At 41.1% G+C, this 13,390-nt stretch overlaps 1 protein-coding gene across 7 annotated transcripts in view; it reads right to left on the bottom strand.

The window, feature by feature from the left end:
* LOC105499154 (component of oligomeric golgi complex 2) overlaps positions 1-13,390 on the bottom strand; it is a 98,594-nt gene that overhangs the window by 1,530 nt on the left and 83,674 nt on the right. For all 7 annotated transcript variants that reach the window (XM_011771634.2, XM_071074489.1, XM_071074496.1 and 4 more), the window contains 7 exons: positions 8,862-8,923; positions 7,256-7,407; positions 5,363-5,560; positions 4,356-4,428; positions 3,927-4,069; positions 2,306-2,445; positions 973-1,153 (listed from right to left, as the gene is read on the bottom strand). In XM_011771634.2, the coding sequence (XP_011769936.1) occupies positions 973-1,153; positions 2,306-2,445; positions 3,927-4,069; positions 4,356-4,428; positions 5,363-5,560; positions 7,256-7,407; positions 8,862-8,923 (949 nt within the window). The remainder of the gene's footprint in view (positions 1-972; positions 1,154-2,305; positions 2,446-3,926; positions 4,070-4,355; positions 4,429-5,362; positions 5,561-7,255; positions 7,408-8,861; positions 8,924-13,390) is intronic.

Below are 13,390 nucleotides of genomic sequence, written 5' to 3' on the forward strand. Positions count from 1 at the left end.
AAAAGTCTTTAGGTTTTTTTGCCAAATAAAGCAACATGGCAGTTGACTTTTACCAGGATATATCTCTAAATTCATCTCAAAGCAGAAAACAGTTGAATTTTCAGTGATGATCATGACGTGTAAAAGAAATTCCTTAGTAAGCTAGAAAATCAAGGGTCTTGTTTTGACTGCTTTTATTTTTTTTGCTTTTTCTATTAACATTGTCTCAGTTCTCCAAATCAAGACCAAGTGTCCTCTTATGGAAACTTTATAATTTCAATTTTTTTCCCTCTGGAAAGGCCTCCTTTGAGGACCTACTACTGTGTGGGATGACACTTCAACAGTTTAGAAGGCCAGTTTCTGAACATCTAGAGGTTTTATGAACTGTCCTCACAGTATCATAACATTTCATTTTATGATGAAATTTCATTTTCACCTCAGACATTCATTACATGTTATCCATATCTTAAGTGATAATATCCACATTACCATTCAGCCACATGCCATGATTCTAAAATTTGTGTTTTATAGGAAACCTACAAAAGCCAACCAGGGAAGCAGAGGAGGTCTGCTCAGAGGATTTCCTACGCACCATAGAGGGATAAATGCTTCCAGTTATTTTAAGCTAAACCAGCAAGGATTTCAAAAGCCTGGGGTTAGCACCAATTAAGTATCAGGCACTCGACCAAAAAGTCCCACTGTAGTGAGCTCTGTGAGCATGGGCACTGGGGAAACCAGCAGATGGCAACAGCACCAGAGAGCATGCCACTGGACTTCAAAACGAGAATTCTCCATTTTCTTCTACCTTTTCCTTCTCATATTGCCTATAGGCAAAATAATTTGGGAGCCCCGACTCCTAGTCGTTAACACTTGGGAAGCAATTCCCTAGCCACTGCAACAGCATCTCTGGGATCACGTGAGCCACCAAGTAACTGCCCGGCTCTCAGAATTTGGTTTCAGGCTCACTGGAGCTGCCGGCAGCTGATGGGTTACCTGCTCTCCTAAGTACTCAACATCCAGGGCCAACTGCAGCCTGATTTTGTCGTCATCACTCATGCCACCACTGGGACCGACGGGGTTGGTGGGAGTGGTTTTTCTGGCTTGTTTCAGCCTTTTCAGGCTCTCTTCCATTTTCTTCACAGAGTTCAATACATCTGACACGGTTTCGTAGTACCTTGAGCAGAAGACACGTTTACTGGTGAAAAGAGGCATTTGTGTGTAACACCAAATACAGTGACTGGCTTTGTGGACCAAAAAAAGAGATTTTTAAGATACAAATTCGTTTCCAACGAAAATTCAGCCATGGTAAGTCATTAAGTTTCTTAAAATCATTTTTTTATATATATACACACACATATATACAGACACATATGTGTATATATAGTCTTAAGTGTCTAACACAGCATTCCCTCAGAATTTAAGAAGTATGTATTTGCATGGATTTTGTTTAAAATTTAATCGAGGGTGGACATCTGTAGCTCATGCCCCAGATCAAGTAACAAGTTCATTTCCAATCAGTTCTAGGAACAGTTCATCTTTTAGAGTGTAAAAGTATTTCAGAATTTTCAATAAAGTTCATTGTCTTTAAAATACTCTCAATATAATTTTGAAATTATAAATGAGTTATATTTCAAAGCTTTGTCTACAAGCTGGTTACTTGGCATTTGAAATACATTTGCCCACAAAAACTGTATTAGACATTATTGTTATGTTCTAAATTAACCCATAAATGGCCACTTAAATCTTAAGTAAATAAAATACTACTGCAAAATCAATATTTAATAATTAAACAAAATCAGTAACAAAATTGAATAGCATACTTGTTGATTTAGGAAAATAATATTTCATTAGAAAAAGACATTCATGTGTTTTAGAGGTTTTAGGAATCGAGTCCTTGTCAGCTGTAATTACTTTTAAATGTATGTTTTCTCTTCCTTGATTACCAACCTAAGTTCTTTGATTATCTGTTATGATTAGAGCCACTCTGGACTGACAGGGCTGAGCAAAGAAAGGGCCTCCAAGAAGAATGTGGCTGGACCTTGGAGAACGGCACCTGCAGGGAACGTAGGCAGGGCCAGGAGATGCAGGGGCACTGTGCACATGGCCAGTGAGGCTGCGGCCCAGGCAGAGGAAGCCGGCCCACGGGCTGTCCACGGGGGTGTGGGGAGGGAGGTAGCAAACTGCGGGACCACACTCTGACTAATCCAGTGAAGAAGCGCTAGGCAGTCTCACTGCTTTATTCATACGCAGTGCTTGATGGCCTCGGGGGTTTCTGCCGCAGACTCTTCTAAGCAAGGCCCACAAGGTCTACTTTTAATTTACTTACTTATGAGTGCTTTCACTGAGAGCGCCTTCTAGCCACTGCTGAATTATTGCTTGTTTGAGCTTATCCTTGTGTCCGTTCTGAAGCTGGAATAAGGGCTTCAGAGCACTGTCCACATAGGAGGAAGCTGTGGTTGGGACCTCCTGGAACGATGTTGGTAGGAGATAAAGATGCACAGGAAAAAAACAGAAAAGAAACAGAGTAAGTTACCCAGACCTCAAGTCCAAAAGGATACTATTAATGTTCTAGTTTTGAGACATGAACAACTTCCATCCCTCCCAAAGGTAACACTGGGGTCCACAGAAAGTTGCCTGGAGAACATGAGGGAATAAGAAGAGCCAGCACAAGAAGGTGACGTCTGGAGCCAGGCTGGGTTCAGGTGCTGGCTGACACAGCCACCCACGGCTCAGGGCATCGAAACTAGGGCTGCTTCCCATAGCTTCACGTCCACATCAATCACCTGGCAATCTCGTAAAACTCAGGTTCTAATTCTGTTGGGGGCAGAAAACTCAGGTTCTAATTCTGTTGGTGGAAGGGTTGAGTTCTGGGACTGTGCTTTTCTAGCGAGCTCCCACCCGCCAGGTGATGTGAATGCTGCTGATCATCAGACCACCGTATGAGAAGCAAGGATCCAGGCTCAGGAATGTAACTTTTCTTAGCTCTGGTTTCTTCATCTGCAAATGACAATACTAGCACCCACTTCGTAGGAGGATAGTAAGACTATGTAAAGTGTCTAGCACGGGGTCTGACCCTAACACAGACTCTCAGGAAATATATTACTGTAGCAACCTATTGACTAGAAAGGGAGAGTTGGTAGATTACTGAAGAAAAACAACATATTTGGCAACATAAAATAGGTCTCTCTCTCTCCCACTTCTGAGAGGCAGCTTCAAATCAGACAATAAGGAGCAAATATAAAATGGCATCATATTTGCATAAAACCTATGCACACCCTTCAGTATAGTTTAAATCATCTTTAGAGTACTAACATTTGTATTTTTTTTTTTAATAAAAACTTTTTTTATGTGTGGAGACTGGATGTCACTACTTTGCCCAGGCTGGTCTCACACTCCTAGGTTTAAGCAATCCTCCTGCCTCGGCTTCCCAAAGTGCTGGGATTTTGGTGTGAGCCACTACATCTGGCCTGTATTATTTTTTATTGTTGTAGTTTTTCTTTTCCCTGAATATTTTCGATCCACAGTTGGCTCTGTGGATGCAGAACCTGGGGACACAGGGGCCAACTATATTTCCAGTAACAACAAAGAGGGAACAAGATATAAAGTGTGGAATACCAGATATGGAGACAAAAATGTATAGGACTTTAAAATGTTATTAAAACGCTTTTTCTGAAAAACATACTTTTCCGCAAGACCAAAAGGAAACTGAGTACATCCTTAAATACTTTTAGGATAGGATGGGAAAGGTCTAACTATTTCAGTTTGTTGCCCAGAGCCCCTGTTCACCCCTGCCGAACCTCCCTCTCTTCATCAATACTATTCTCAGAATGGGATGAGCTCAGTCTGTCTCAGGCTACCCTGGGAATCCGCCGCTTCCTTCCTTCCTCTTTGGCTTTCCTAATACACACTTCCCCACCTCAGAATTCTCTCCCATGAATGGCGCTGACCTTATTGGTTCTTCGGTAAAGCCTGGGAACCTCCAGCGCGCTTTTTAGGAAACTGAAGCAAGAGTCACTTAAATCCTGGATGATCTTGCTACTCAAGGAGGGCACACAGGCTGACAAAGAGCTCTGGGAGTCCTCCAGGGCTGCTGTTGAGATTAAAGACTGGATTTAATCATCATGCTCAGGCCCAGATGTGAACTTCATTTGAAATACTGTCACAGCATTTACAGTATGTACTATAATAAATCAGATCAAATGAATTAAACAAAACATCTTATTTAGGGAAGTTATAATACAGAATAGAATAGAGAAACAACCAAGGATTTACAACTACAGAAGAAAATGTTAAATTAAATATACCCTACAGTCTCTGAAATTTTATTTTAAATCATTTCTTATTCAAAGATTTGCTTAGTCAAGATTCATTTTTACCTGTGATAGAAGAAAAATTCTTAAAGCCAATCATTTCAAGTTTTGGCTTGATTATTTCCAAGAGTTCTGGAAGCTGAAATAAATATGCACTTTATATATTCAGTTACTTTTTATAAATCAAAGGAAGAGGCGATTCTATTTGCATCTACAAACGCTAGAATTTGCTAATGAATGGTGAATCTAAAATCAGGAATTTCAGTAATTTTCATCAAAGGAAAGAAACAGTTTTAATGCTTTTACTATAAAAAGATTTCAACAACATGAGAAATCACATGGTTTAATGGCTACTAACAGGCACAGAAAATAAGCAAAAACATTTTCTACTCTATGGCTCTCCATAATACGAAAATAGACACAGTAAAGACCATATTCTTACTGAAAACATACAAATTTTAAAATTCAAAACGGTATTTATTCAAGCACCACAAAATATCTAACGTTGAGGAAAGCAGAACTGTGTATCAGAGGACTTCACCACTATATTCACCCCACAGAGTTAACGTTACAAGCAAAAACATATGGATGTATACAGAGAAAACAGAGGAAGAAGTTTTAGTATTTTAGCACTTTCAAGGTATAGCTGAAGATTAAACATCAACAGAAAATACTGGGGTAAATTAATGTAAAGTAACTGAAATCCAGCCCACTAAAGATCATGCCTGAGCAGAATAAGGTGAGCTAATGGAAAAAAAAAAAAAGCGGGGGAAGCATGGCTGCTCCAGCTTGTCCCATCACTACTGAAAAGGAAGCAGGGTGGAGGTGAATACAATACAGAATGCACTCCACGCAGAAGAAGTGCACACCCTTAGAAACCCTATATGGACATGATCTGTCAGCGGAAGCTGGAGGGACACCTAGAAAGGGAGGTGAGAGGTTCTCTCTTGGGGTACCCATGGGCCCCACAATTTAAGCCCCGTAAGGCCCAATGGTGTTTGCCTTTTACACATGCTACCTCCTGTGAAAACATTAAACCAAGCACTTGGAATTCTTCTGGGACACAGGCTTACCTGCTCCTGAAGCTTGTCCAGGTCTGCAACCACATACAGGAGCTGAGTGCGGGAAATGGAAACCACAGGCTTTGTTTCTGAAGGACCACTTCCTTGGTCTTCAGTGTTTCCTTGGGTGATGGAAGGTTCTTTGCTACCAGTTACCAAAGGTTTCTTGATCTCCTTGGGACTTTCATTAGAAATGGGCCTGAGTGAAAGCTGAAAAAGGATTTCACTGATTAACTACTTTTACACTAGCAAGATACATGAGCATTTATATATTACATATGTGTGTCAATAACTCACCATTAAATGCTAGCTGTCTACATAGCACTTAGTAAAAACTTACTAATAAAAGTACACCTTATTGTATCTACAGGAAGGAGTGAAGTACTAAGAGAAACAAGGACAAACTACGCCCCCATGTACATTTACCTTCTGGAACTTGTCTACTTTCTGGTGATAAAAAAAACCATGTGAAAAATAAAGTACCCAAACCACAATAAAATTAATTTTGGGGACATCACAAGTTTTAAAAAAAAAATCAATTATGTTAGGCAAATAACATACCATATTTGTAATTATAATTAATAAGGGTAAAATATCAAAATCCAAACCTTCAAATACAAAAAACAAAGTGTTCTTTGCGTAACATTGTTTATAAGGGAAAAAAATTAAAAAGAAGTAAGCTAGCATCAAGAAAAGAATGGGATAGAATGGGATAATGAACATTCAGGGCAAAGTAATCTATTACAGATAAACAGAGAATTCCTGGCTAGCAAGAATGCATGCTTAGCCTAACTGAATAATCGTCCTAACCCAACTCTGTCAGGTGAATCATACAGCGGTCTTCAGAAACAGCTGACGGCCCAGGGTGGTCCACTAAGACGCTTCTGAGCAGAGGGAAGGCAAAAGGGAAAGACAAACTAGATTTCACTAGACTCCCATTACCTGACAGGAGCTTTAGTCCAAATAAATCCTCACAACAGCCACGTATAGAAGCTGTTTTCCCATTCTCCAGATGAAGACTCAGCTTAATTTCTCTAGGTCCACAGAATTAAAAAGTTCAAGAGCCAAAGTTTGACACTGGCTCCAAAGCTGACACTCTTTCCATTAAAATACACTGCAAGAGGAGGACTGGGATCCTTTCCTACTCCAAATAACAAAGATTTTATTCAAAGTGTGCTGTTTTCTCCATGTTGTCTTTTTTATTTTTTAGAACACATCTCCTTTGCATACTCCTCACACTGCCATGACTGGTTTACCTGAGAGTCTGTTACTCACGCTTCCCCCAGAGAAAGGGCAGCACAGCTATCCGAGGTCCTAGTAAGAACCCACAGGGCTGGTGCTGAGCATTGGACTGTACTAACGCTCTTGTGGATCAAGAATTTCTGGCTTTTTGTAGAGTATTAATAAGTCACCAAGGGCATGTGGATATTTAATACATTTGATTATTTGAAAAGGGAAAAGGATATTCAAAAAAGAAAAGACAATTTTAATACCTTTTTATGTTGATGACAATATCGTTTTGTAACCTTCCAAATATTAAGTATTAAAATGCACCTATTTTTATTTCTAATGATTTTCATAATCACCTTGAAATTAAAATGAACATCTTTTTTTTTAATTTGGAGGCAGTTCAAAGAATCTGGTTTTGAGAAGGGAAAACATGCACTTGCCAGAGTGGTGCTTTTCAACAAAACAAGTTCATGATAATAGACACCCCTAAATGCAATGCTTGCAGGAGTAAAAGTGAAACACAGAAACAGAGCTGCAGATAATCCTGGGAAGTCAGACTACTGGGGTCCTCTGAATTAACCTCTCATGGCATTTACAAAAAGCTTAAGGAGTTAGCCTAACATCTTTAATTTTTATCAGTATTGATTACGGATGAGCTCCATGGCCAGCCCTTACCTCACTGACAAACACAGAGTATCGTGCCAAAATCTGCAGAGTGAATCTCCACAGGCGATGCACCAGCAATGGCAAGAACATCTCATCTGACCAACACCTCCTGAGGCTGTTCCAAGTTCTATGAGAAGCCAAAAGGCAATATGGACTTTCAGCTAGAGAAAAACAACAACAACACACATTTAAGGAATTTCAGACAATTTTAGGCTATAATCTAATGTGAGACTTTTGATGTATGATTCAAAGGTAAAGAAAGTGGCCTTCTGAAGAAAACCATGTGGTCAGCAAAGCTGTTGGAGGCACAGGGATGAGGAGTGGCCACAATCCATGTTCCCTACCACATCCTTCATGCCACGCACAGTTTTACATGACACTATCTCCCAGGTGTCTGGATAAACATCAAACATATATAGCATTCAGAAATAATGTTTAATAGGTACTTTATACCCAATCAACAAACATGGGCTGGAGTGGCAATCACTTGCAGAGGTTTAAACTTCAGTTTCAAATTTGTCCTGTTTCACAAGAGTCTTCCTCTATCTCAACATACTTCTTATTCTTTTAGAAGAAGTTAACTACATATGACCATTTTTGGCAAAGACAGATGAAAACAAATTCTGAAGCTAAAACTGATTCAAAATGATAGGAGACTTAGCTGCATAAAAGAGAGTGGAAATTTAAGTCGAGGAACCTAGATATAAGCACACAGTATTTCAGTGGTCACCAGGAATAAATATATGATACAAAAATTAATGAGGCTGTCAGAGTATGCAAACATGTACTGCTAAGTCCACATATCTACAGCTGTTACCTGCCCAGCAGCCCAGCATAGGCAGCCAGGGCCCAGGAGGCCCAGGATGCATGCTTCAGCTGTGAGTCATTGTCAGTGAGAGGCAGGAGCACCCTGACCCTCTACCATGCAGACCAGTCCTCAGCCTGGGAGGAAGGCAGATCACAGCCCATTTGCTAAAAAAACCAGCTGATCACATAAGCACACCAAGGGGCCAAGTTATATTCAGGAATGAAAATGAGGTCTGTTTCCTATATTCTTATTCCTTTTTCATCTTTATAAAGCAAGAACTCTATGTACCAAAACTATTTGGTTTATTTTTACCTTATTAAAAAAAAGAAGGGCTGGGCATGGTGGCTCATGCCTGTAATCCCAGCACTTTGGGAGGCCATGGTGGATGAATCACTTGAGGTCAGAGTTCAAGACCAGCCTGGCCAACATGGTGAAACCCTGTCACTACTGAAAATACAAAAGTTAGCCAGGCGTGGTGGTGTATGCCTGTAATCCCAGCTACTTGGGAGGCTAAGCCAGGAGAATCGCTTGAACCTGGGAGGCGGGGGCTGCAGTGAGCCAAGATCATGCCATTGCACTCCAGCCTGGAAAACAAAGAGAGACTCCATCTCAAAAAAAAAAAAAAAAAAGTCAAACTAAGTGATTTTAAGGTCCAACTTAAGGCATGATAAAACAAACAAACAAACAAAAAACAAAAACCAAAAAAAACCAGTGAAAGTATGCTCAGAGTATTATGATCTAGCTGACATGGTGAACTGAATGAACTCATTTAGGATACCATGCCACTTATCACTTTGGGGGTGTTACCTGGGGCATCTTCCAGGACATCTGTAAGTGTTGCTTCTAAGGATCCTGCTATTTCTCTAAATCTGAGATAAAAACAAGAACACGAATTAGTGTTTATGACTCTGACAGATGCCTTTCCCTATCCATCCTCTGTTTTTCCTAAGTAACAGGAACTTTCTCTGTCACTCGCTGGTAAGTCCAGCCTCGAAATGCCTATTCCCCCAGCCTTTTTTTTTTTTTTTTTTTTAACTGAACAAGAAATCGTGACTAAGCCACTGTTATATAAGGGTTCTCTGTTATTTGCAGCTGGTCTGAATCATAACCTTCCCCATGTTTCTCAAATTAAACAAACTGCCAGTTAAGTCTCCATCAAGAAGTTGTCAGGTGAGTAGCACCTGCTTATGATCCTCTATTCACTTCAAGGCCATAAAACTTTGGTTCCTCCAACCCATCTATCTTAACACCATCACAGGTAGGTAAACGTCCCCAGGGTAAGAAAGCTGCGTTCTGTACCTGTGTTGGCAGCTTGAGAAAAATCACGGGAAGCAGCCAGTTAAAACTAGAACTCGCTGCTTGGTGCTCTTCTAATCTGCTGACCCTCTCCCACATCCATGGTACTTGCCCTTTGGGTACTAATGCTCAGTGTCTGTACCAGTGCTTCCTAGATGTGCGTTCTTTTTTTCCTGATGACAGCTGGCTCACCTGGCACCTCAGCTCATCCTGTCACAGACCTCTGTTCTAATAATGGATATGGACATGTTTTTATGACTTTGTGAAAGGCTGCGTGTTATATAGTTTTTTTAAGCTAGCTGCTTCGGCAGGCATTGTTTTCTAACTGTATAACTCTTCCAATTTCATACCTGTCTTTACTAGCATGCTCTTTTGTCACCTGCTAATTGCCTTACTAGTAATGAATTCTGATGCATGCTCAATATCAATTTATCCAACTGATATGAAATTATTTTTTATAGTACATAATGTGCTTTTAAAAAGCGGTTCAGAGACTGAGCTAAAGGCAACTGTCTAAAGAATAAAAAGAACAGCTTGACACAAAAAGCTGCAGCCCTACCCAACACAGCTGAGCACTGAAGACACCAAGGCTATCCTGGACCATTATAGCTGGCTGGTTTCCAGTAGCCGTCCTGTCTGCCCCATGGAAAGAAAGGAACTCTCTAATTGCCCAGTGAAGCTCACAAAAGGCTAGTCTTTTCCTGCTGCAGTTGAGAGGTACAGAAGGAACAAGTGACAGATGGAAAAGTGGGATAAGAGAGCACTGGAGGCCGGGCGCGGTGGCTCATGCCTGTAATCCCAGCACTTTGGGAGGCCAAGATGGGCGGATCACGAGGTCAGGAGATCAAGACCATCCTGGCTAACACGGTGAAACCCCGTCTCTACTAAAAAAAACTACAAGAAAGAATTAGCCGGCCGTGGTGGCGGGCGCCTGCAGTCCCAGCTACTCGGGAGGCTGAGGCAGGAGAATGGCGTGAACCTAGGAGGCAGAGCTTGCAGTGAGCCTAGATCGCGCCACTACACTCCAGCCTGGGCGACAGAGCGAGACTCCGTCTCAAAAAAAAAAAAAAAAAAAAATAATAATAGAGCACTGGAAACTAGCCCAGGAACAGCAGTAAGAGGAGGCAGTGACACTGAACACGGGAACAAGGGAGATGGGACTGCTCTGCACCTGGGAGAGCAAACCAGCTCCTAGAGCTCAACCTCAGACCCCCAGTCCTGCCTTTCTTCAAAATCTAAACAAAATACAGGAAGTTAGCCCTGATACAGAAAAGGCCTGATAGCTGACACAGCACTGTTTATATCAGGGAAAAACTGAAGCAACCTAAATGGCCAAAAGAAAGAATATGGTTACAGAATCTGCAGTATATTCAATGGACCAGTATGCAGTATTAATGTGGAAGCTTGATGCTATAAACCAATAAGAAAAAATAGGTATAATTTAGTACTATGCAAAGACATGGGCTACAGAGTTTTATGTATATTTACGATAATTCTGAAAAGCATACAAATGAAAAAGGACCAAAAAAATGCAGCAGAGCCTTGATCCCTGCACTTCACAGAGAGGTTCTGCCTATCTTTGAGCAGGGACAGTGATGTATGATTACAACTGCCCGAGTCACTTGGCCTAGGTGTGCTCCCCAGCCAGGGGACCAGCCCCTCACACAGCTCTGCTGTGCGGTAACTGCCAGGAATGAAGCAACAGAACATATTTCTTCTTGGAAAATGGCCAAAAGAGAGAGGGAACCTCTGTTGAAATCTGAAAAGCTATGCTGTGGTTTTCATGTGCACATCAAATGTCATTCTACTCTCAACAGGATCCACGTAAGAAGGGCAACCCCAAATACAAACATTTCTAAATTCTTAAATATAGGCCCGGGGAAGGTCTCTAGACATATTCCTCCACGAACATCACAGGGCCACAATAATACTTAAATAAAAATTACAATGGCGATAACAATAGTGATGCCTACTGTTTTTTTTCTCTGAAGTATCAGGAACATCATAAGTGCACCCATCTCTCGTGGATACACATGTCTGAGAGGAGTGCAGGGACAGGAAAGAAAGGGCTACCCGCACCTTAATATTACTACGTAGATTCCACATCATAAGACTGTGTTCAGCATATACTATGTAATACAGTATATACATGTGAATGTACTAGAAATATTTCAATTTTAAAAAGAATAGCAAACTGAAATTTAGCCTTTGGCATTTAAAGGGCTAACACCTGCAGTTTCCAGGCAGTCACTGACTCATTATAATTTGAGGCTGGTTTTTTTTTTTTTTTTTTTTGAGACGGAGTCTTGCTGTGTCTCCCAGGCTGGAGTGCAGTGGCGCGATCTCGGCTCACTGCAAGCTCCGCCCCCTGGGATCACGCCATTCTCCCGACTCAGCCTCCCAAGTAGCTGGGACTACAGGCGCCCGCTACCACGCCCGGCTAATTTTTTTTGTATTTTTAGTAGAGACGGGGTTTCACCGTGTTAGCCAGGATAGTCTCGATCTCCTGACCTCGTGATCCACCCGCCTCGGCCTCCCAAAGTGCTGGGATTACAGGCTTGAGCCACCGCGCCCGGCCGAGGCTGTTTTGATCACATCTGCATTTAATTTCTTCCCATGAGAAACTAAGTCCTCATCTACTTTCCAATATGCCCATAGGAGCAAATGAAATGTAGACACAGCGGGGTCTCAGGGACAGTGAGAGGATACAAAATGTGTTCACAAGAATTGTGGTGATGGCTGGGCTGGGGAGGTGGCTTTTTTCCCGAAGATGATTGGGATATGGGTAGTCAGATCCAGGAGCAGAAAACTTCTACTGAGAGTGCAATATTAATATTTCTTCTTAGGAAATGTCCAACCATCACCACCCCACTGTCTTTAGGTTTACTTCAAATGACCTTGAAATGAATCTGATGACAATGCAACTCTGACCCTAACCATGTTTGCGGAACTTTTTGTCATCCTTCAGAGCAAACAACCCAACACCTGATAAAAATCAATAGAAAAGTTCTACAAAGTCTTAATGGAATTTACTTTTTAGATGGAAAAACAAATGTACTAAAAACAAGTTCTACACTTCATAACTCAAATGTATTTTTTTTAATTTCACGAATTTTAAATAAAAGAGGTTTTTTCAAAAAGGCTAATCAACTCCTTTGAAGGCTTAAGGCTGAAATCTGGTGAAGGTAAAAAAGACTTTCAGGGAATTGGCTGAGTTTCAATGGAGTTTAAGCCCCAATTACCAGCTTTGAGAGAAACTGAAACGAAGGGAGATGCAGCTGAAGCCAAGCTGTGCCATCACCAAGGGGCCCAGCCTGGCAGAGCCAAGATCACAGGCTGAAATAGCCCATGGGGGCTGCAGGAGGTGCAGTGGTGGGATGGAAGAGTGAGGTAACGGTGCATGGGTCCCAGGGTCTGAGGAAAAGGACCAGGAAAGAGTTTGGAGGCAGGAAGCAGAGGAGTATGTTTGTGAGGTGATAGCATTAGATAACCAAAGTAATCTAACTCCAAACCTGGATGACAGAGAGATGGGGAAATGTAAACCTTATTTCTCCATAGCAGTATCATTTTATAAAACGATGCTTTACTATTTTAAATCCTGCTCACAAATCAAAAAGGCTTCTTGCCCTGGCTTGATGTTGATTATCATACAACAACTATTTCCAGTGCATCCCATTAACATCTTAGATGAACAAATCCATAATTTCCTGCTGAGAGACAAACTACATGATGACGCAACCTTGGAAAATTTAGCATAAAACACAGTATTGTAAGTGAAAGGGCACCTTACTACTTCATTCTGAGAACTGTGATTTCATTATAAAAAGATGATTACATACATTCTCAATCATCCCAAGCAATTATCATCAGGGGACCTAATTCTTGATCTCCTTCTCTGTAATTATTCCTCAGAACTCTAGGGGAAAGGACTGCATCATAATTAATGAAAGCATCCAGCAATGTAAATAAAAAAGCCTATGATTCTTCAAAGAGCATTTCAGGTAAAATGCCATTCTATGGAAGAACATATCATGACCTCA

This window comes from Macaca nemestrina, chromosome 1 (assembly GCF_043159975.1).
Source record: "Macaca nemestrina isolate mMacNem1 chromosome 1, mMacNem.hap1, whole genome shotgun sequence".
Lineage (NCBI taxonomy): Eukaryota > Metazoa > Chordata > Mammalia > Primates > Cercopithecidae > Macaca > Macaca nemestrina.